Source organism: Parambassis ranga, chromosome 1 (assembly GCF_900634625.1).
Source record: "Parambassis ranga chromosome 1, fParRan2.1, whole genome shotgun sequence".
Lineage (NCBI taxonomy): Eukaryota > Metazoa > Chordata > Actinopteri > Ambassidae > Parambassis > Parambassis ranga.
In genome coordinates, this window is record NC_041022.1 from 11,106,146 (window position 1) to 11,128,673 (window position 22,528).

At 41.7% G+C, this 22,528-nt stretch overlaps 3 protein-coding genes across 3 annotated transcripts; all 3 read right to left on the reverse strand.

Moving 5' to 3' along the window:
• Window positions 1-2,438: 2,438 nt before the first annotated feature.
• LOC114437381 (D(1) dopamine receptor-like) lies at window positions 2,439-3,809 on the reverse strand. Its single transcript, XM_028408036.1, has one exon. It carries the CDS (start codon window positions 3,807-3,809, stop codon window positions 2,439-2,441), a length of 1,371 nt encoding a protein of 456 aa, XP_028263837.1.
• A 7,636-nt stretch (window positions 3,810-11,445) lies between these two features.
• chrna9a (cholinergic receptor, nicotinic, alpha 9a) lies at window positions 11,446-14,414 on the reverse strand. Its single transcript, XM_028408923.1, has 7 exons — window positions 14,223-14,414; window positions 13,933-14,078; window positions 13,432-13,586; window positions 13,140-13,320; window positions 12,602-12,953; window positions 11,900-12,501; window positions 11,446-11,652 (listed from the first exon to the last, which is right to left on the reverse strand). Exons 1-7 carry the CDS (start codon window positions 14,266-14,268, stop codon window positions 11,482-11,484), a joined length of 1,653 nt encoding a protein of 550 aa, XP_028264724.1. The 5' UTR covers window positions 14,269-14,414; the 3' UTR covers window positions 11,446-11,481.
• A 4,587-nt stretch (window positions 14,415-19,001) lies between these two features.
• Window positions 19,002-22,080, reverse strand: rhoh (ras homolog family member H). Its single transcript, XM_028404123.1, has 2 exons — window positions 21,830-22,080; window positions 19,002-20,936 (listed from the first exon to the last, which is right to left on the reverse strand). The coding sequence occupies exon 2, from the start codon at window positions 20,540-20,542 to the stop codon at window positions 19,955-19,957; it is 588 nt and encodes a 195-aa protein (XP_028259924.1). The 5' UTR covers window positions 20,543-20,936; window positions 21,830-22,080; the 3' UTR covers window positions 19,002-19,954.
• Window positions 22,081-22,528: the final 448 nt, after the last annotated feature.

Below are 22,528 nucleotides of genomic sequence, written 5' to 3' on the forward strand. Positions count from 1 at the left end.
AATGGCGAACGAGTGTGAGCGGTTTTCTTTGTAATGTGTGTAATGTTTTCAATTGGTCCGTTAACCACATGAAAACTAAACTTATAAATGAGCCTGAAACATTGGGGACTCACACTCCTGGGTGACAGTCTAGTGCTTTAACCATCTGTACCGATGTTAACAACTAGCATGGCTGATCCAGAGTTATGGCCGCAGTTTGCTCAGCACTTGGAGCTGACCAATCACAGCAGGTGGTGATTTTCGTTGTTTGTTCAAAGCTGCAACCTCTGTGACTCCGTAAATAAGGCCAACATGGAAGATTAAAGTTAAGGGTAAAGTTGAGTTATGGCAATAAGATGAGTATCTTCATGAAAACTTGTCAGTGCCTTCACTGAGGGTTCATTCATTTTAACATTCGGTCATTTTTACAGAAAATAAGCATATAGAAAGAAGCAGCAGTCATTTAGACTACTTTACTAAGTACTTTTTTAAGGCACTATAATGACTGTTTATGTTTTTATTTTTTTATGTTATGGAATAAAATTGGCCACATTCAAAATGGGACTTGCTCTGTTTGGTGCTGACATTTCAAAAATCTATAAGATATGTACATTATTTGGAGTGGCACAACCTATGCAGTATGAAGGTGAGTAATACCCCTCACTTAGGCCTTCAAGCAGTTATGTGTGTTGGATGAGATATCCCACCTGACCAATCGATTAACAGCCCCCTGTCTTCACCGCTGTGCTTTCCCCTGCAGCCTCGAGGGTTCATTTAACACATTCAAGGTGGGCAGGTGCGGCCCATAAAACACTTCCCCAGGCGAACAATCTCAGGAGGCGCACTAATGCAGTGAGAGCTCTTCAGGTGACACAAAAACAAAATAAGGACAGTCATTAGTCAGTCAGTATTAATAGATATAACCACTTTATCATGAACTGTGCTCCAGTCAGATCTGTAAAGACTTTTTGCACTCTGCCACATGCAACATCTGCACACTATAAAAAATTTATTTGACCTCTCAGTTATCAATCCTTTTTTTTCTATGGTGACTATTCTTACACACAATGCTTGCCTGCAGCTGATGGATGTATGTATGTAGGTTACAAGCCCATTACACAGCACATAGCATCAGAATGCACATGCCTCCTACACTCAGTATACTGTGTTTTCTCAGTCCTGCATGACACAGACACATACATGTTATCACTGGTGTTTTAAAGAGCAGCACGCAGGTTCAGTAAAACATGAAATTTGGTACAAAACTCTACTGCTGCCTCGAAGCATCCCCACTTTAAAGCCCTGTTTGTACTTTATGCATCCATGAGACATCTGCAGACAACGTGGATGCATGGGAGTCCTTATTAGACTATGTTAAAGTCCACCAGGAATGTGCATTTACACACTAACACATGCTTTTATTCTGCCACAGATGTATAAAGTGTAAACCAGGCTTTATGCTAAGATAAACTAACCACTGCTAACCCATGCATAGATGCCATTATTACTTGTTATGATGCAGCTGTGTAGAGTACTTTATTCTGACTGATAAATTGTAACATTCTGTAATCTGCTGTTTAGTAAAAGACCTGCTTCAACCAAACCACCCATTATACCATTAACTCATTATTATTGCCTCTTTAAAGACCTCACAGGAGGCCTTATCCATTAAGGCTCATGGCTGCAACACACACTTTTATATTTAACACCAACAAGGAAGTCTCATGAAACAAAAATGACCAGATGTTAATGTAAAAAAAAACAAAAAAAAAACATGTGTGGCTACCTCCACACTTCACTGCAAAGACCTGTGGTTGACACCATAAAAGCTCCCGTGTTCACTGGTCAGGGCATCTTTCACAGGAACAACCTTTACAAATTATTCATGTTTGTTTCTTTCATAAGATCGAGGGAAGAGGTTGGGGGGGAGGAAAAATAGAGTGCACAGAGCAGCCACCAAGATGCATAGCTAATGAGTGCTAATGTGGCTTACTTACATAATCCCATTTCTAGAGATTCATAAAAATCCTGACCTCTAAAAAAAAAACTCCATATACAGTAAGGGAGAACAGAATGACAGCTGGTTTACCTTCCACCTGCCCTAATTTCCTCTGCTAAATTTAAGACTTGATGGCTTGAAATCAGGAAAAGTAAGTTTTGTCAGCTTTATTTAAAACTGACCGTGCTACAGGTGTCTGTCTTATATTTCTGGAAACTAAAAATACTGTCAGTGTTCTCATATAACTTTGCTTTGAGGCATTCTGACTAAAAGCCTGGAGACAACACCAATGAAGCTTCAGTCCAAGTGTCATGCCTCTGATGTGGGTCAATTTGAAAACAGCTTGTGTCTTTCCTTTAACGTGGCCTGACGTCGTTGTGCCTCAATGATTTCACTGAATCTGCTCCAGGTATGAGTGTCCTGCTCCTTTATGTGAATTATAAATCATGTCACTTTGGCCCTATATGGGTATCTGCGTCAGTCTGCCTTTGTCGTTTCTCTCCTCGGTGTCTCTGACCTGGTCCGAGCTTGCCCCTCTGTGACAAAACACGGTCACCGTGGTGTTCCCGCTGTCCTCACTTCCCCTGGTGGTCGTGACACTGGAGACGCCCAGTTTAACCTTCAACGGGCTCTCTCGCTTTGGGTGTCCGGTGTCGTTTCTCCCCATCATCGTCTCCACCGCTGTGCTCACTGTGGCCAAGCAGCCGCGTCGACGGCAACGCAACAGGCGCAGGAAAGCATCTCTGAAGTCCGCGTTGAACGCGTAGATGACCGGATTGAGGCATGAATTGCTCCAGCCGATCCACACGAAGACATCAAAGGTCTTTTCACTGACACAGTGAGGACCACGTTTGTCCTCTGGAGCCCCTGGTCCAGGACAGAAGGGCAGAGCGCAGTTGAGGATGAAGAAAGGCAGCCAGCAGCAGACAAACACACCCATTATGATGCTCAGAGTTTTGAGGACTTTTGTTTCTTTTCTGATGGAGACGTTGAGCTCGCGGTGTGACTGATTAGCGGGCTGAGAATCCGGATTAAGACTCACATGAGTCTGATAGGACTGAGCACTGATTTCGGTGCACAGGTGAGGATACAGTTCCTGTAGGTCCGCGCGGCAGTTCTGCGCGTGCTCCGCTGCCCGCTCCAATGAGGAGATCATTCGGATCTGCATTTGGGCTATCCGGTAGATGCGGGTGTATGTGACGATCATGATTGCAACAGGAATATAGAAGCTGATCAGCGAGGATGAGATGGCGTAGGTGCGACTTAGGCTGGAGTCACAGCTCCCATCATCACTCCCGCCATGACGCACCGAATCCTCTCCGGTCGGGTCACCGATCTCCGCCCGGTGCCAGTTCATCTGCACGGGAACGAAGGAAATAAACACGGCTACTGTCCAGGTCACACCGATCATAACAGAGGCTACTTTCTTGTTCATATTCCTCTCGTAGCGGAACGGGCTGGAGATGGCCCAGTATCGGTCCACGCTGATGACGCACAGGTTGAGGATGGAGGCCGTGGAGCACATGATGTCACAGGCCAACCACGTCTTACAGAACCCCCCAAACGGCCAGAAACCTGCCACTTCAGCCACAGCTTTCCACGGCATCACCAACACTGCGACCAGGAGGTCCGACAGAGCCAGCGACACGATGAAGATGTTGGTTACTTTGGCACGCAGGTACCGATAGCGATAAACGGCTGCGCACACTGTAAAGTTACCAAAAAGCGTCCAAATGATGAGCAGCGCCAGGACGCAGCCCGTTAAAGCTCGATGTGCCGGTAATTCCTCCCAACCCGCTCCTACCGGCGCCAAGCCGGTTGTGTTATTCATTTCCTTGTCCTGCGCTCGACCACATGTCCAACTGAAATAAATCAATGAGCCATCTGAGCTTATAGGAGGGAACAGTAGCAGACCAAAGAGTCAGGCACACTGAATGATGGGGCGTGTTGCTCCAGTCGGGCTTGTCTGTGCTGCTGCTCTGAGCGCAGAGCAGATTTGCTGGGGACCACATGCACCATCAGCTGGTACTCACTGTTGACAGCCACGAGAGCCGTCTGAACTTTACCACCTGAGAAAAGCCAGAGACACTTCAATGATTAATTTATTTTATTTAACTTGCTCACATCAGTGTCTGTATGATAACTTTGAGATGTTCTAAACACTGCAAAAAGTAAAGAATTTAAAATAAATCATTTTAATAAGAATTAAAAACAAAAAAGATTTAAAAAAATAGATCCCTTTTCTCAGACATATAATACATTAATACATGTTTAAACTTAAACTGCAGTGTCTAATCAATATGGAACATTATCTAGCATATGAACAGTCAATAAAAACATGTACAAAAACACATATCTCATTATTGATTTTATTTTGATTTGCATGTAATAGATGAGTGTCCCACATACAATTTTGTCCCCTTCCAAAGCCTCTCCCTCGTCGTCATCATCATCATCTTTCTCTGTGGCTTTCAGCAGACATGTTTCAATCAAGGCCTTCATCATAAAGTAGCAGGACGTTTGTCCTCTAAATGCTTACAGCTTCTCTATATGATCGGAGATCCAAACACGTACATTATGAAGGGCGGCAGCTGCAGAGAACTCATAACTAGAGGTCGAGTGTTGACCTTTGAAGTGAACTATGTTGTCAGTGCCATCATATGGATCTTAGACACTGTCTATGTCTCACTGATTGTAGTAAACAACACCTCACAACTCCAGCATCCCGTAATCTGCTTTAATGCAAATAAAAATCAAACTCCAGAGAGAGAGTTGTGTTAGAGAAGGAAAGTGTGTGCAACTAATGTCTTTACACCAACAACCAGCCAACAACCACCTTTACTACCAGACACTCCTTTAAAGGAGGTTTTTTTTGTTACTGTGTCATGCAAAACCTGTGTGGTTAATAACATTACTCCTTTTCCTTTTACTAAGATTAAGAATCCCTTTATCTGTCCAACAATGGGGAAACTGCATATTCTGTCTATCCACTGTTGGCAAATAAAGGCAAACATGATTATTAAAAAAATCAATTCTACAATTCTAAAATGATCACATGATCATTTTATCTGTAAGGATGTTGTCGGATGTTCCATGCCACCACAGGTTTCTGAAGAACAGTTTTGAATCTGTGTTGAAGGCTCTCTCTGCTTAGAGAGCACGTCCCTAGTGGCGGGGAGGGGGGGGGTGTGTCTACATCTTTTGACGACCTTATTTGAGTTGAACTGGGATCTGTGAGTGAACCTTTGTGCCATACTTAAAGAACTTCTGTGTCAAGCTGTTTAGGTCACACTCTGATCCACTCGGCTGTTTACATGGCTGGTTTTGTGCTTTCATTGCTTATTTTCACAAAGCATGAGGGATGGAGAGAATTAAACCGAGCTGAGCCGATGGTTCTCTCTGCATTCATTTCAATGAATGACAATCACTTTACCAAATATGGTTTGGAAAAAAACACTCATTAGTGCAGTTCTAAATTCAGACTGGGCTCAGTATTGTTGTCATCAGGAGATGGTATAGACTTGAACAATTTTACTATTTCATCAATGACTTTGTAGGAAAATACTTTTAAATATTATTGGATTATTTTACGCTACTGCATATTCTTCAGTATTTTTTCCAGTTTTCACATATTCTGGTTCTGTCATACCTCTTGAAAATTAGCATTTATTGAAGCCAACCAAAAGAACAACTGTTCAACTTCTCCATCCTGATCCATGGCTGAAATTCTATAATGTTCTCAGACACACACAGTGAGTGCTGATAACTTCCTGTTTGAAAGGAGTAAAACAGCCAATAACTAACCAATATTGTATTGTGTGTGTGTGTGTGCGTGTGTGCGTATGTGTATTACCCATTGGTGTCCAATTCTACTGTCCAGTACTTCACAGAGCACCAGTTTATTAAGAGTGAAAGAATCTCTCAACATTTTGACTGCACATCTTATCTGTTTGTCATTTAGAACAACTGAGGCAGTACTGTTATTAGAATCAATGCAGTATTAATCAATACAGTCGGGTATTTTCTAGCATTGTTTACAGCTGTTAAAGTTGCTCAATTTGAACTGTTCATATCAAAAAGGTCAAGTAATGCCGATACAGTCATTAACTTTGCTGCTTTGCTTTTTGCTAACCCTGTTTTTGAATATGACACACGAGGAAAGAAAAAAATGTTAACTTGACAAAAAGTGTGTTTTCAGGCCTGTCATCACCTGACATGTTGTCCATACATAGATCCATCATCTGAAAGATAAACTGCTGAGAGAAAGAGAGATGCTTACTGAAGAATAGTTGTCAGGTGACTGGATGAAGTACCAGCCATTGTCTATTGCAGATCAACCAATCAGATCAAAGAATCACTGAAGAGAAAAGCAGAAGCTGTGAAGTGTCTTAAAACACTAGCAGGTCAGAAGAGGATTTTGCCATGTTTGTAAGAGAAAAAAGAGCATGATGAATCCTGAATGTAATTAAACCCTGCACCGGTATTCCCCTGTGGTTCTTCAACATTTCCGGACGTTACACTGAGCTTATCTTTCATCATTTTTCTCAACATTAGTTGTTTTGGCCTTCTGCTGTGTTTGTTGTTGTTTTTGAAGGTCCAATATAAATGAAGTTATTATTATTGTACTGCTTTGGTTCTACTGGGTACATGAGACAGTGTTGTTCAGACAACACAACAGTGCACACACACATTTAATATGCAGCTCTTTCATTCAACACACACACTTCTCTTTTCATAACTGCTACTTGCCAAATCCTGACCTTTTGACCTCACAGCTAGGCTCCACCTTAAATGATTTACCGTGTGTCGACTAGTGTTTTGCCTCAATAGGGAGGCAGGTCATCACAGCGTGTACTTACAACACACACACACACACACAGACAGGGCAGACTGCAGCGGGTAAAAGCAGACTTTGTGGCTGGGGACAGAGCCAGATGGCACAGCTAAAGTCACAGCATCGGTAAGGAACACTGAAATAGCACTCAAGCAATATTTCATCTTTATTAAAGGCAACAGGATTTTATTTGAATACAGATTTAGATGATGGAGACAGACACAGCCGCCCAAAGCAGAGGGCGGGGAGTTGATAATCAGATTATCTTCATCATTTTTGAGAGTTCATACTATTTTTGTGCATGTGCTGATTTAGGGCACACACAGGAATTATATCCATTTGTTCAAATGAAATTGCTTTCACATGGGCTTTAATTTCCTTACTTTTCCCGACTCACTGAGTTAATGGCTGAATCACATAATGACAATTTAAAACTCTCAGCAGATTATACCAAGTGCAATCAAAAAAAGAGAATTATGAAATGTTTTTGGTGTTACTGAATACAGCAAGGAGCTCCAACACTCTCTAGTGCTGCATTCACCCCCAGCAGTCCCATTTCCTGCACATATCCGGTCACAGTTGACATTGTGCTGTGTTTCTTTGCTGACTTCTTCTCTGCTGTCTCTGAACACTTCTTGTCACACTGCTTTTTCAGTGTTGGGGTTTCCTGGTTTTCCTGGCACTTTTCTCTGTCCCTTCGTGCGATGTCCTCCAGCTGTCTCTTGAGGCTTTCTTCACTCACTTTTTGCTGCTCCAGCTTCATTTTTGTGATTTTTAACTCCTGCCTAAGGGCCTCGCCCCTCCGTTTCTCCACTCTCTGGTTTTCCATTTGTATGTCCCGTTCCCTCTGATTCTCTTCCCTCTCACGTCTCAGCATGTCCTCTATTTGCTTTTTCCTGTCCTCCTCCTTCCTCTTCTGCTCCTCTAAATTCTGGAGGAGTTTATCCAGCTCTTTCTGCAGAGCTTCTCTCTTCACTTCCTCCCTCTGCTTGATGACCTGCTCTTTCTGTAGCTGCTGAAGTTCTCTCTCCCTCTCCTTCTTTTCATTTTCCTCCTTATCCTTTTGAATTGTCTCCTCCATGGATTTTCTCATTTTCACCTCCCACTCTACCTGCTCGTCCAGCATTTTGGTAACTCTTTCAAGCTTTTGCTGAAGAGCCTCCCTCTTCTCCTCCTCCTCCCTTTGTATCTCCATTAATCTCACCATCTCCTGTATCTTCCTCTCCTTCTCCTTCTTCTCCAAGGCCTCCTCACGAATCCTTGCCATCTTCAAATCTCTCTCCTTCTCTAACTCTTGTTTCTTCTTCAGCTCCTCTGTCTCCCTCTTGTGTTTCTGTTGTACCATCTCTACCTGTCTTTCATACTGTGCTCTCATAGCTTCCTCCTGCTTCTTTTTGACCAACTGCTCCCTCTCGTTCTGGAGCCTACTCTCCTTCTCTACCTCCTGCTCTAGATCATCTTCTGCTTTCTGGAGCATTTTGCTGTTGTAGTAAATTTCTCCATTGCCTTGCATCAGGCAGTCCACAATGGAAAGCAGCCCAGACACCTGCTCTTTGTTCTTGGAGCTGTGGTTGTTAAAGACACAGTACCTGCCCCCACATCCTGCCACGAGCTCAGCCAGGTCCTTACACTCATCTATGAGACACTGCTTTACGGATGCTCCTTCTTCTAGAAGGTCTCCATGGGTAAAAACCACCACAGAGAAACTCAACGCATGGGAGCCCATTGCATCTTTGATCTGCCGCACCACCTCCTTTTCTTCCTGGGTGAACCTGCCAATCTGAATGACTAGTAGGAAAACATGGGGCCCAGGATAGAGGAGGCTAACACTCCTCCTCAGCTCATTTTGCACCTCCTCTGGAGTCTGCTGAGTGTCCAGCAGTCCTGGAGTGTCAAGGAGCGTCAGCTGTCTCCCCCGAAATTCTCCACAGGCCCTGCGACAACGCTGGGTGACTGAGCAGCTGCTCACCTTCGAGTCAAAGACCTTACGGCCCAAGATGGAGTTGGCAGTGGAGCTTTTACCGCTGCCTGTTTTCCCCAGCAGAACCAGACGGATCTCAGAGGATAATGACATCCGCCGCCCTGAAGGGACAAAAAGAAAGCAACTAAGAAAGAAAGCAACTAAGCAAAAACAGAAAGAAAGAAAGAAAAAAAAAGGATTTGGACTCACCTGTACAGTTGATCGAAGTCAGCTGCTTGGTAATGGACGACATTTCTGCTCAATATTCTCCAAAAACTGCAGAGACTGCAGCTCTCTATAAAGATCCCAACATTGTGGGCGTGTCTGACCCCTTACACGTAAATCCTCTTTGAACTCTGCCCATCATGATCACAGGGTTTGTAATATCTGTCTGAAGGAAGCGTGGTCCAATAGTCTGTCTCTACACACAAAAGGCCATGGTTCAGCTGGGAGTCAAAAATCTGGGAGGCAGTGAATAAGTTTAAAGTACAGCTTGCTCATCATTTGATTGTTGGGTTGTTTATCTTTAAAGAAAACTGATAAGTTGTAAGTTAGGAATCTCCATGGATCAATACAAGTCGCTCTCCTGTCATCGTGGAGGTCATAAAGATTAGACAAACAGACCAAAAAAGACTGAAGATTACAGTGAAGCCGGCAGGTCTGTGAGCCAAATCAGCAGTGATTGATGATTTGTGCATTAAGACATCAGTGTGTACAGTTTACTAGCTCCACTAGATGGAGGTAAAGGTTAGATCATCTGAATCTAGACAGACAAGTTATTGACCTTATTGTAAGGGACTGAGGGGGACTTTTTTTATCTACTCTTTAAACCAGCGTACCTCACAGCCTGATGCTGTGAGGCTTCACAGATTCTCAGCCTTTTATGTTATCTTTTGTGTATGTAAGCTACCTATAGGGCGCTTAAAGAGTGTAAACATTTATTTTGTTATGCTTTTTTTATTTATCTCTTCATTCAGTCAGTTAACAACAGAATTATCTATAATTAAATCAGGTATTCATTCATGTGCCTTCTGTGGTATGCATTAGTACCTTATTGCAGTGATTGACTATGTGTCTAATTAATAAATAGATTTTGATTTTTTAAGAGAGGATGAGACACAGGGAACACTCAATAGACGATGACAGGAAGTAGCGCGAATATCAAAACAATGATGGACTCCTCCTTCATTCAAACACGTTCTTCTTCCTTAGCAGCAGCAGTGTTTGTTTATGTCTTCTTCTTCTTCCTCTTCTTCCTTCTCTTCCTTTTTCTTCTTCTTTGAGTTTGAATTCTCATCAGGAGCATCATCATAAACAGTCTGCTGATGTCTGGTGTGTCCTCCTAGTCTTTTCAAAATCTGTAGTGTAGTGTCCTCCAGAAAAAGGAGGTGGGTTGCAGACACCCCCATATAGTTCTCATAAAATCAGTTAGAGAGACCAAATCAATGTTGACCTTTGACCAAAATTGGCTCCAAGTAGGCATTCACATGTTTTTGGCCCAGTATGTTGGAGCTTGGTGATGATTACTCTAGCTCCCCTTCAAACAAATGCATGATTTGTTTTGGATATCTTAGTCAAAATATCCCAGGAAGGGCCGCTTTGTTCCTTCTGTATTGTTCTATGTTCAGCAACACATTCACTTTCTGCTGCTCATTCAACGTATTGCTGTTGTCTGAGGTAAGTATTAACTAACTGTGTTTATTTATTTAGCAATGATTACATTTGTGTTTGATTAACAGTAGCTTGGTAAGTTGCATATTAGCACTGACTTTCAGGCTACTGCATTATCATGAGCAGACTGCAAACATGTAGTCAAGCCAGACGCCGTCTAAAAATCATGACGTGATGTTTTTGTTTGGCTCCATACACTTTGTGACCCTGTGAGTACATTTAAATGGCAAAATGATTATCATAAAAAGAGAAAAACATTTATATAATAATGGAAATATTACAGAAAAACATAGAAATGTCAAATATTGGTCATTTATTGGACAAATGGGCAAAGTGTAATTTAGAGAAAGGGTACAGTGCATTTTGTTCTCCAGAGGTAGGAAAAGTAAACATCCACCACTTTTCTCACATTCAAGTATTAAGTTGTAAACCAATATAAGGACATGTGTGATCCACCATTTAGTTGCTGCTGGTAGACTGCCTCCTTTTTTCCCCCTTTTTTTAAACCTCACATAAGGTTGTTTCCTTGTTAATCTGCTGGTAACAGTCTCTGAAAACTATCGTCTGGTAGCTTAAAACGTAAAGTAAGAAATGTAATGCCTATAGCTGGACGCCTGGCTGCTTGCTCATCAATAATGGAGAGTCCATGCATGTTCAAAGCAAGTCCTAGATTGTCTTACCGCTCCACTGCTCTGTGACACATGCGAGCACACCTGACATTAACTAACTGAGGCTTTGACAAGTTTCTGTGTGAGTGTCTGGTTAAATGGATGATTTGTGTGCAGCGACCTTGTCCTCGGATGTCAAGCAATACAAAACACAAAAGTGAACCCAGGCAAACACACTCGCCTCCATACACACCTCCACACGTACAATACTGCCTTTTGAAACACAGGTTTCTTGGAGACATGCCTGTGAGGAATGAAGGTCTTCACATCCTTTTAGATGAAAATTTGTTTCAGTTTATCTGGTGTTGCAGTAAAATAACACTGAGGCCAGCAATGTTGAGATTCATTCAAAAGATGACATTGGAAGCTGTCATGATGCCTTGGCGATGATGAGGATACTCATGAGGAAGACCATAACAAAGAAGATCCACATGAAAAACCTATCCATCACCTTGGCAACCTTCTTCCACTCTGCAGCCTTGATGCACTGGGCTCTCTGCTCACGGAAACAGTTGGCTATGTACTGGATATTCTTCACCACCTGCAGAACAGACAGATGGATCAAAATGGATTGTTATTCACCACGTGTGAACTGGTTATGTGTTTTAAAAAGATCTCTGACGTTCCAAAAGCTGGTCTGACCACTATATTGGCGATCACAATTGTAAAATTGGCTGCAGTTCACTAAGTGGCCACAGGTGTCACTATTAACAAGGCTTTTCTGATTCTTATATTTAGAAGCTGTCAAGAAGAAGAAGTGTCAAAGGAAGAAACAAATTCAGAGTCACCTGTTTATGTTGGAGGCAGGGGCAGCAACAGGGGCAGGCTGGGATTTGAAGTTTCTCTGAGGGGTAGAGAATCTGCTCCTTAAGACCTCCATTCAGGTGCTGCAGGTTTCGTAGTTGTGGAGGGGCCTGGTAGTCCAATTCATCCCTCCTGATGTGGTGGTAGCGTTGTGTGGGCTCTTGTTTTGCCTCACCTCTCTCCATCCTGGAAGCATGGTTGTTAAAGTGGTGAGGTCTCCCGTTGGCGCTGCCATTCGCCTGGTTTTTGTGGTGCTTATTGTGATGATGCCTGCTGTGACCATTACTGTACTTGTATGGATCACTGTCATGATGGTAGAAGCTGTCATGGAAACGATCGTCATGGTAGCCCAGCTTATCCCCCATGGGCTCTTCCGGGTACAACGGGGTTTTCTCACTCTCTGGTGTGGTACAGTTCTCCCCAACTTCATAGACGAAAAAGATTTTCGACATGTAGTCAATGATGAGCACCTTTGCCCAGTGAGGGACCGGTTTGGCTTCAGCACCACAGAAATGAATGTTCATAATGAAGATGGTCAGGGACGTGGAGGCTGTGATCATAGTCATAGTGGCAATGTAGTACTTCCCTAAACAAAACGATAGAGAAACAAAATGATTATTTTCTGTCCATGCACATGCTTTTTCTCAATTTTCCACATACTGGTGGAAAAAGGAAATCGTTCAAACCTATGTAGGGCATGTTCTCTGCAGGAGGCATGCTCTCAGCCACCAACAACTGGAACACAGTGAGTGCCAGCAGCACTGTCACACCAAGTGAAACCTTCTCTCCGGAGTCAGCTGGTAGATAGAAGCCCAGCGGGGCCAGGAAAGAGATGAGGAAGCAGGGCAAGAGCAGGTTAAAGATGTAGAAAGAGGAGCGGCGCTTCAGCAGCAGGGTGTAGGTGATTTCCGTGTAAGGGTCGGAGCAGCAGCCATACATCATGACGTTCCTAACTGCTGGCATGCCGTGACACTCCCACTCCACGTTGTCTACAAAGTCAGAAAGGTCCCCACTGTCCATGCCCAAACTGATGTCCACCTGTGCAGGCAAATAAAGACACAATGTGATCAATGTATTTCCCATAGGAAAATATGGGATACTATTTATGTCTAAAAAGACCCTTTAACATTATCAATTAGTGGCCATCTTAGTATGTAAAATAAAAAAAGAATTGATTGTTGGAGGAGCTTTGGACGGTTTTAGTTTTGGACCTTTTATACACACCTGGTTGCCATTGTAGGTCCAAGAGCCAAAGGTGAGGTTGCATTGCTGCCAGTCAAATGGGAAGTATGCGACGTCCACCACACATGTGCTCTTCGTGATGGCTGGAGAATCCCAGATGATCTCTCCATTATAACGTAGTTTAACATTAGTGCTGGATGGCTCTGATGACTCATCGTCTGCTCTGCAAATGCATAAAGAGGAAACTGAACATTTTTAGATGCACTTATTTACCTTGTAACTTCAACTTGTCTACTTTCATGCATTTCTTTTGTTTCCACTCTCTGTGACTGACTTGTTGTAAAGGACAATGTCCGGCTTCCACACAAGGTCACTTGGGATGTTGATCATCTCAAGGTCATCGTAGTCCTCCTTGTCCCACTTCAGATAGGCATCATGCCAGACCTGCCTGATCCACAGGTAGGTGGTTAGGACCTGGTTCCTCTCATCCTGAGACACACACAGACAGTGGTTAGACTCCAGACACTCTGCATGCTGACAAAAAGTCCTGACTATACAGTTTGAGAAACACACATTAGTTCTGTAGTTCTAAATGTAATAAAGCAGCTTCCTACTGCTTAGCAAGCTAATAACAGGCTAATCTGCAGCCAGCTAGCAATTCAGCTATGTATGTAAGTGTAAGTGTTTGTGTTCTAGACTTCTAGACATACTCACATAACATAAATGTTACTCCCTGCTGCATGTAATATTCTCAGACTGATTGTGTGTGTGTCTGTGGTTAAAGGGTTTCTCTCTGCTGAATGATGGTACATGTTTGAGCTTCCTCTCTACTCACCATATCTTTGATCTGTGACAGGGTGATCTGCAGGGAGACATTGAGGGCTTTGTCTGTGTCCTCTACAGGTCTCAAAGCGTTGGAATAGCCCTCCATCAGGTCATTCAGAAGTTTGCGGGCATAATGACCCTGGGCACAATGGGACACTGAAGAGACAAGAGGCGATCACAGGGTTGGTACCACACATCAAGAGGAATGGAAGATAAACAAGGCAGGTATGGCCTCACACAGCTAATTTGTGTATCTATTGTGGGTAAATACATGACATGCATCAAATTTATCTAACTGACCTTGCACCAAAAAGCTGATCCAAACCATCAACGATGCCTTCCTCATTTTTAACCAGTCACAAGCCGAGAGATCAATTATTCAGCAAAGCAGTTGTTGATGTGGCCTGGTCCAAATCCAGAGTGTCACTCGATTCTGATCCCCATTGTTCCAGGCAGAGGCCGAGCCAGCTGAGACTATCACTAAAATACTCAAAATCTTACATCCTGTCAGAAGCTTTCAATGCTTCGCTAGTTGTTAGTCGCAGTTTGCCTTTGTCACTGTGTCTCAGTGGAACAGGACCTGTGGCTATCACACACACACACACACACACACGCACACACACACACACACACATTCAAGCACAGGTATACTGCAGTATCACATAGCACACAGGCACTGGGTGCAATGTGATACACGCAGCCCCATCCACTTCTGTACATGACCACAAACACACACACACACACATACTGAACCATACTGCCTTACACAGCTAATGACATATGTCAGTCAAACACATCCAGTGACACTTTCTTACTCATGCTCAGGTCATTCAAGATGAACACATGAACACACACACACACACACACCAGTTAGGATGTGACACATGTCATACAGTCACAAGACAACAAACTTCACCCAGGATCAGGTCTCACTGTAAAGGAAATCTCACCAAGACAGTAAAGCTACACTCTGGATGTAGAGAAGATTTTACCTTCAGCGTGTTTGTTTGGTCAGAGAGGATACAACTAATTTAATTGATGACATTCATGACTTAAAAAGTTCATTATGTGATTTTTGACAATATATTCATATATAAATATATGTGTCATCACAAGTGCATAATTTGTATCATATATATAACTATATATTCAGTTTTTTTGTCTTTCCTATATTAGTTTAGCCTATAGTGTTTATACTGTTAGTTTGTGGTGTGCTATGTCTACCAGCGTCTTGTGTGTAATGATGGACAAGTATATAAAGGATCATTGAATTGTTAACAATCAATCTTCAGCTTAAAGACGGATCCACTTCTCAGACATTCTACGTATTTGAACATTCACTTAAAGCAGGAAGCTAAAGATGTGTGGTTAAATTATGAGTAAGACTCTCCTCTCCTCTTCTTGACTCTGTTTTGTCAAGGTTCCCTCAAGGTGGGCAGCAGCAGAAATGCTACTGACTGAGAGCTTGTGTGTAAAATGACGCAGGGATTTACTGAAAGAAATGCCAGACGTCAGCTTTTATCAGCTTTTATCACAAAACTTTAAATCTCTCTCTTAAAGTAGTTTTAATCTAAAAAGTTTTGATCAGTTCATTTTTATGGTGAGTGTGGGTTGTTTCACATTTACCAAAGTTAGAAGGCAGTTATGATTAAAAACCTGATAGACACCCATGATTTGAGGTCTGGAATTTACAGTTCACTGCTCAGATTAAACTAAAAAAAAAAAATAACTTGACAAAGAAGGGTTTTTTTTGTCATAAATGCATCAAATATAATCAGTAAGAAATGTCACTGACATCTATATGTGTTATTCTGCAGAGAGCTGTGCTGTGAAATGCGATGTGTTAATGTGTCACTCAGTTTCTGTGGTACTGAGCACGCATAGGACAGGTGTTTCCTGTGTGTGTGTGTGTGTGTGTGTGAGAGAGAGAGAGAGAGAGAGAGAGAGTCATTATACCAGAGTTAGTGAGTCAAAATGAGTTTTTTCTAAAACATGTCTGGGTTCAGTGTATACTGTTGCTGCTGTCTGTGTTTTTGTGCGTGTGTACAGGTGATGCAGAGGCAGATCTAATGTGGAGGCACTGTGAGCTTGTTATAATTGTATAAAATGAGTGTTTGTGTTGCTTGTTGTCTTGTTTTATAGAAAAGCCAGTAATGAGGGTGAAACGGCGAGAGACTGACAGAAGCAGAGCTCGGTGGTTTGGTAACAGCTGAGGAAACGTGTGTGTGTGTGTGTGTGTGTGTGTGTGTGTGTGTGTGTGTGTGCATGAATATTGTCTTCCCACAATAATCAGCAAAGTCAGTCGCTCATCTGCAGTAGTTCAAATTAATTGTACTGTTACAATACGGCTTTCAGGTAATGCAAGGTAGGAAAAGCAAGGTGTGACTATTGATATATTATTAACAAAATCCTACCAACAGAAACCATTTGTGCTGTTTGACATAACATATCCTCTGCTACAGAGCTCTCTCTTCTCACTCTGGGTCACTTTGACTTGTCACAGCAGAAAAAGCACAGACTTAAATTATAAAATAATGATTCAATTTAGCAGGTTCAGTGTCAGGATCATCTCTGTCACACAGTCACACTGACATTGGATGGAAAGGTGTTGGAGTCAGTGTTAGCCATCCGTATGTTAGTCCTTCCAGCACAAGTCAGTGCATCCCTGTGAAGCAGCATTGTTGTAGAGATGCCTAAGAACTTGTGTGAATCTAGCTGGCTTCATGGCTGCTGCCTGACATCTCTCCATTTCTGTTTGTTTATTAGCATTATTTGTATTTTTGGCCACACATTTAGACATGTTTGTTTCGTAGGTGTATGGTAGGTGTTGCCACTGACGCTAATGGCTGGATCTTGAATTTCACTGCACCTGTGAGGCAGAATACGCACAGTAAACAGCATGAACTGCAGCTAATGTCATCAGCTACACCTGTTCTTCAGCTGCTAGCTAGCACATGTCAAAATGTCTGCTGGGAAACAGACCTGTTTAACTGCTTCTTGCATTATTCCCCGTGAGGCACTTGAGAAGCAAGGTAAGTACACCCACCACCCGCTGACTGTGAAGTGGCTTCACTACATGCTCTGTACACCACCTGTGTGTGTGGTTGTGTGTGTGTGAGAGAGACACACACACACACACACACACAGAAAGTAAGAGAGAGCATAGAAAGGGAGGGATATAAGCATTGTGGTGGCTGTGGCATAGAACACAGTGAGACATGAAAAACAGTGGGGAGTCAAACATGCTGAACTCTCAAAGTGATGTCTTTGTTATTTGTACATTTTAATGATGTCGATTACAAATGTACTCTAATATTTGAGCATGTGACTACATAATTGGACTGTATGTACAGTGTTCTCTGAGAATAGTACATGAGATAAATGTCCTCACCCCGTTTGGCATTTGAATTGTGAGATTCAATATACTTCTGTGCGTTGTCCAAACTATATGCAAATAGTACAGGGAAATATATACACACTTTTCCGATCTCTGTGTATACACATACATAGAATTTAAAGCTATAGTTTTATACTGTTATACTGTTTTGAACTACATAAGGAATCAGTTTCACTTGCTGTTAGTGTCCCTTAGACGGTCACTGTATGTTCTCAATATGGCGGCTGTTTTCTAAAAGAAGTGTGTTCTTGTTATTCATGTATTCAGTGCCCTAAATAAACTTATACAATAACAATAAGATTATAGTACAATATATATATATACAAGTATCAGTGACATGACCTTTTTCAAGTCAAACCAACAGAGTAGGCTTTCATGAAGTCTTTTTCAGGTGGTCAGTCTGTTGTTTAGATGATATTACAGGTGTGTGTGTGTGTGTGTGTGTGCACAGAGATACTGAATATGTGTGAAGGCAATGACAGACAAGTTTGTCTACATAATGTATGTGTGCAGTGGGATGTGGTTAGCTGTTTTTCAGCGTATCCTTGAAAAGTGTGTATTGCACCTCTCATCCTCAGCAGCTCTCAGCGCCACATGAGACGTAGATAAGTAGAGAAAGAGCGGGAGAGAAAATGAGGGGGGAGGAAAGACTTCTCTGAGCCCTTTTTCCCTGGTTATTTGTCTTTTTTTAACACTTTTAGTATCATTGAGTTACAACTTAAACATTAACACAGCCTGGGGTTCCTTGCGTGACTTGTACGCCGCATTATTGATCGTCTACATTCAGGACATGTATGGCCTGAGGCGTTTAAGATGGTGTTTTACAGTCCTTGACTGTTTCAGTCTGCACTAGCTGAGAAAATGGATCATGTCTGTTAACTCAGTATCACACATTTATCGCACAAAGTCGACAATGACACCGTGACAATGACACCGTGACAATGATGTACAACAAACTGCTGGATGGAGATTTGAACAACAGACAGTGTTTCAGACACAAGCGTCTGTAGGATAAGTGGGATTTGGCCTAAATGAGTTCATGATTAGGTTTATTGATAAATCTGTGATCTGAACTACAGCACATCTTTTCTCTTTTCCTCTTTTGTGATCATCTTATAGATGTAACTGTAATTGAATTGTTAAACTGTGAATGTATATCTGTGCTGCATCACAGACATACCACCCATCCCTCTAACAACACAATTGGATGGCTTTATCAGACAGAAATAAATAATCTGTCCAAGTCTAAAATCTGATGAGTAGATTTTTTTTATAAAAATCTGTAACTTTCGATGCATAAGAACACGATATAATATTTTATTCACAGTTCATATAGCAGTCTAAGATGAAATACCACAGGCAAAAAACAATATATAAACAAAAATGATGCACAGGTCCATTTAGTGATTTCATGTGCCTTTACCCTAAAAACCAATGGAGCATCTTTTATTAGAAAAAAAAGTGTCCAAAATACACATTTTATATTGCTGCACTTTGCACTTTAATGCAGCATAACTTTATTAACATAAATTAAAATACATGTTCAAAAATCAATTCAAAAAAATTACGTACTGGCAATGTATATTAATTACAAGTTTACCAGTTCATATAATGTTGTTTATGACATAATAAAGTATGAACAAGTAATATTAGCATATATGTAGCATCCAGCAGCCCTGGATCATTTGTCTAAATGCTAAATTTAAAACATACCTATTACAGTGTGGGACAAAATATATTATTGAGTCATTTTAGGCAGATAATCATTGTGGAGGGCAAAGAAAAATGTAATCGATCTATTCTAAAATATGACAAAAATGGTAGCAAGAACATGCACGGATCGCTGACGATTAAGTATCCCTCCCCATTTGTTCACTCGGTCATCACAAAACTGTACACATACACTCATTTAATGTATGAATGTCTAAAATATTTTATTGTTAACAATAAAATATCTTAGATGTGAAAAATTCAGAAAATGTTTCATATTGAAAATATTTTAGACCTCACTTTTTCCTTTACCAGCATAATATATGTGTGTGTGTTACCAGCATATATATAGTGATATATGCAAAATGCAGTCACCAAAAAATCCTATGACCGCTATCAACCATTACTTCCTTACAAAATATATTCTTTTGTAAATAAAAAAAAAACGATTCAGATATCGTATGTTCAGCCCAATGCATCATCATTTTTTTCATTCTTTAAAAAAGTTCTTGAGAGTTAATAGAGTTTTTTGTGTGAATCACACCATTATGGCTCCTTGCAACAAAAACCAAGCCCTTGGTTAGTAAAGGCTCTGCTGTTGCAACCACAGGCTGGCACATTAACATACTTTATTTTTCACTTTACTTAAAGCTTTAAATATTTCATGTTCAAGAGTCTTTTCACAAAAAAACCCTTTACTGTCGTAGCTGCATGTAAGATTAAACTACATCTCACACAAACGCAGAACATCCACCTGTTAGGTTTATTTTGAAGTCTTGTTACTGTCCGTTGTAAATGTGCTTTTTGATCATAGGGAGTATTCAGGGAGAGGTTAGTTCGAACCTAAAAGGTCAAGCAGAGTTTGCTCAGCACAGTAAAAACTATTTTTTGTACACTCAGATGACCAACAAATCAAGGTGAAAGGTCAAAAGACCTTGCAGTGGTTTATGCTGAACATGCGCCTCCTGGCCTCTTTCTTGGCCTGGTTAACAACAGTCCGCACTGCGTGCTCAAACACCTGCTGTACACCACGGTTACTCAGAGAAGAGCACTCCAGATAGCCTTTAGCGTGGACTTCCCGAGCCACACGTCTCCCCTCTACTGCTGAGATGCAGCTGCCCCGATGCACCCCCGTCTCCCTCTGATCCGTCTGGGTCGCTACAACCAGCACCGGCACCTTGGGCAGGTGTTCTCGAACCTCATCAATCCACTTGTGCTGGACACTGGCGAGGGTGTTTGGGTTGGCCACAGAGTAGCAAATGAGAACGACGTCAGCCTGCTGGTAGGATCTCGGTCTGATTTGTTTAAAGTTGTCGTTACCCGCCGTGTCCCATAGGCCCAGATTGATCTGCACCCCATCCATGTACACCGCCACCCCTGTGTTGTCAAACACTGTGGGCTTGTAGGTGTCCGGAAAGGTCTCTGAGGTGAAACGGACCAGCAGGGCCGTCTTACCGACTGCACTGTCCCCAACCAGGACACATTTCACTGACATCTCCTCTATGTCGTCCATGGCTGCTTCCTGTTATTTCACCCCTCAAGATGTTTGTAGTTCTTTAGTCTTTTCCTGACGGCTCCACCAGGCAGTAAAAAGCAGTGATAGCTCTGTGTGTGCTGTACTTCCGTGCACAGGTGGCAGATTTCATTGCGGGTGATTCCTGCTTTTTGGAAATGTCATTATTAGAGATGCTCAGTCAGTCAGTCTGTTTATGATGGGCTCAGATATCTCTCATACACAGGAGCTGGGTCGGTTAAAGTCTTATTCCTTTAGGCCATCTCCTTCAGCCCGCTTCAGTTCAGACTCTGCAGCAGCGTGGACGGGTTCAGGGCCTTCTCTCTCATCGTTGTGATGACTGTCTTTCTGTCCAGACTGGTCTGACCTCTCTCTACTGAAGAAGAGAAATTTGCTGAGAAGAAAGATGAAGAAATGATGAGTTAGCACAAAGGACAGTTAAAAACTGGGCATTGCTCAGTTCACTATAGGCCTTAATTATACAATTATGTTGATCTCATGGTCTACCAGGAATATGAGGGCAATATACTGTAATGTACTGTATGAATTGTTTTTACATTTACATGAAAAAGGTATCGTTTTCTTTATACTATAAAGTCCTGATTATATACGGAAGTAAAGTTTTGTATGTTTGGGTGTGACCCAGCACCCTAGGTTTGAGTCTTTAAGGTGTTCATTGTCATCTGTGCATTATGATCAAACTCACACACGTAGGACCCGTCTTATCTGTCTCCTGTAACGCTTTACATAGAAAACAGCCATAATTCTCAGTACACACCACAAACTTACATCTGACCATTAAAGCGAGGAACTCAGTTTGAAAAGAAGCAAAATAAATTCCTGTTAATGTTATTGACACGATTTATTAAAATCTGTTGGGGATCTTTTATGATTTCTGCCACATAATCTGTATTAAAGTAGCAGAAATACAAAGTGATAACCTCAAAACCACCAGCAGTGTCACACAGTCATCTTGATGGAAAGACCAGCACAACGTAGACAATGGGACACCTGAATCAGTGGTTTTTCCACAATTCAACTTAATTCAACTCTAAATTCTCAGTTAGACGAATTTGTAGTTCAATACTGTCAAAGGGGAGAAATGCAAAGTGTAAATTTGACTTGTATTATCTTTTTTAAGTTCACAGCACACAGTAAAATAATTGTAAGTTTTATTTACTAGTAGACTATCAGTTTGGAACACGACAAACCCTTTAAGGCATCCCACACACACACAAAAACGAAGAAAAAGTGAAAGATAAAGTACAGAGAAAAAGACAGGCCTACCGTTCTTGTAGAGCTTCTCAGTTCCCTAACGGGCGGATGCCAGCTCTGAAGACTTCACTGCGCTGTCCAAAAAAAGCTGCTAAACTCAAAATATTTTTTTTAGTCAGTAAAAATCTGCTGGACCCAACACCTGAACACACTACTACTACAGTTACCATTAATCAGGCCAATGAAGAGATGAATTGTAGAGGCACCTACTTAAATATTTGGTCGGTAGGCAGAGGAAGGGAAGTGAGAAAGTACGAGAAGTAAAATGCATCCGCTTGTTGGAGCGTGGAGATGTCGCCTCCCCCACAGCAGCTGTGCTTTAAAATGTGAATTTTTTTTCTCTGTTGTGGATTTGAACCTTCTTGCATGAAGCTTTAGGCAGCAGCAGAGTGCACAGCTGGCGCAGATTAGAAAGAAGATTTGAACCTTGAGTCATGAAAACATAAAAACAATAAAAGTATCAAATATAAGTTCAGTTTTTACGGCATCTTGAGTATTTGCACAGCAACAAACATATTATCCATTAGAAAAGAGGGACTTACACATATTATAGAGTCTGTGTACAGGTGCTCAACTCGGTAAAAAAAAAAAGTGTGAAGATCATTTGTTTATAAATTTAAAACAAACCTGGTGTGCAGGTGTGACACTGGAGTTTCCAGCTCCTTGAACTCCTTTATTTGTAAGAGTTTTGCTTTAAAACAGCAAATTTAA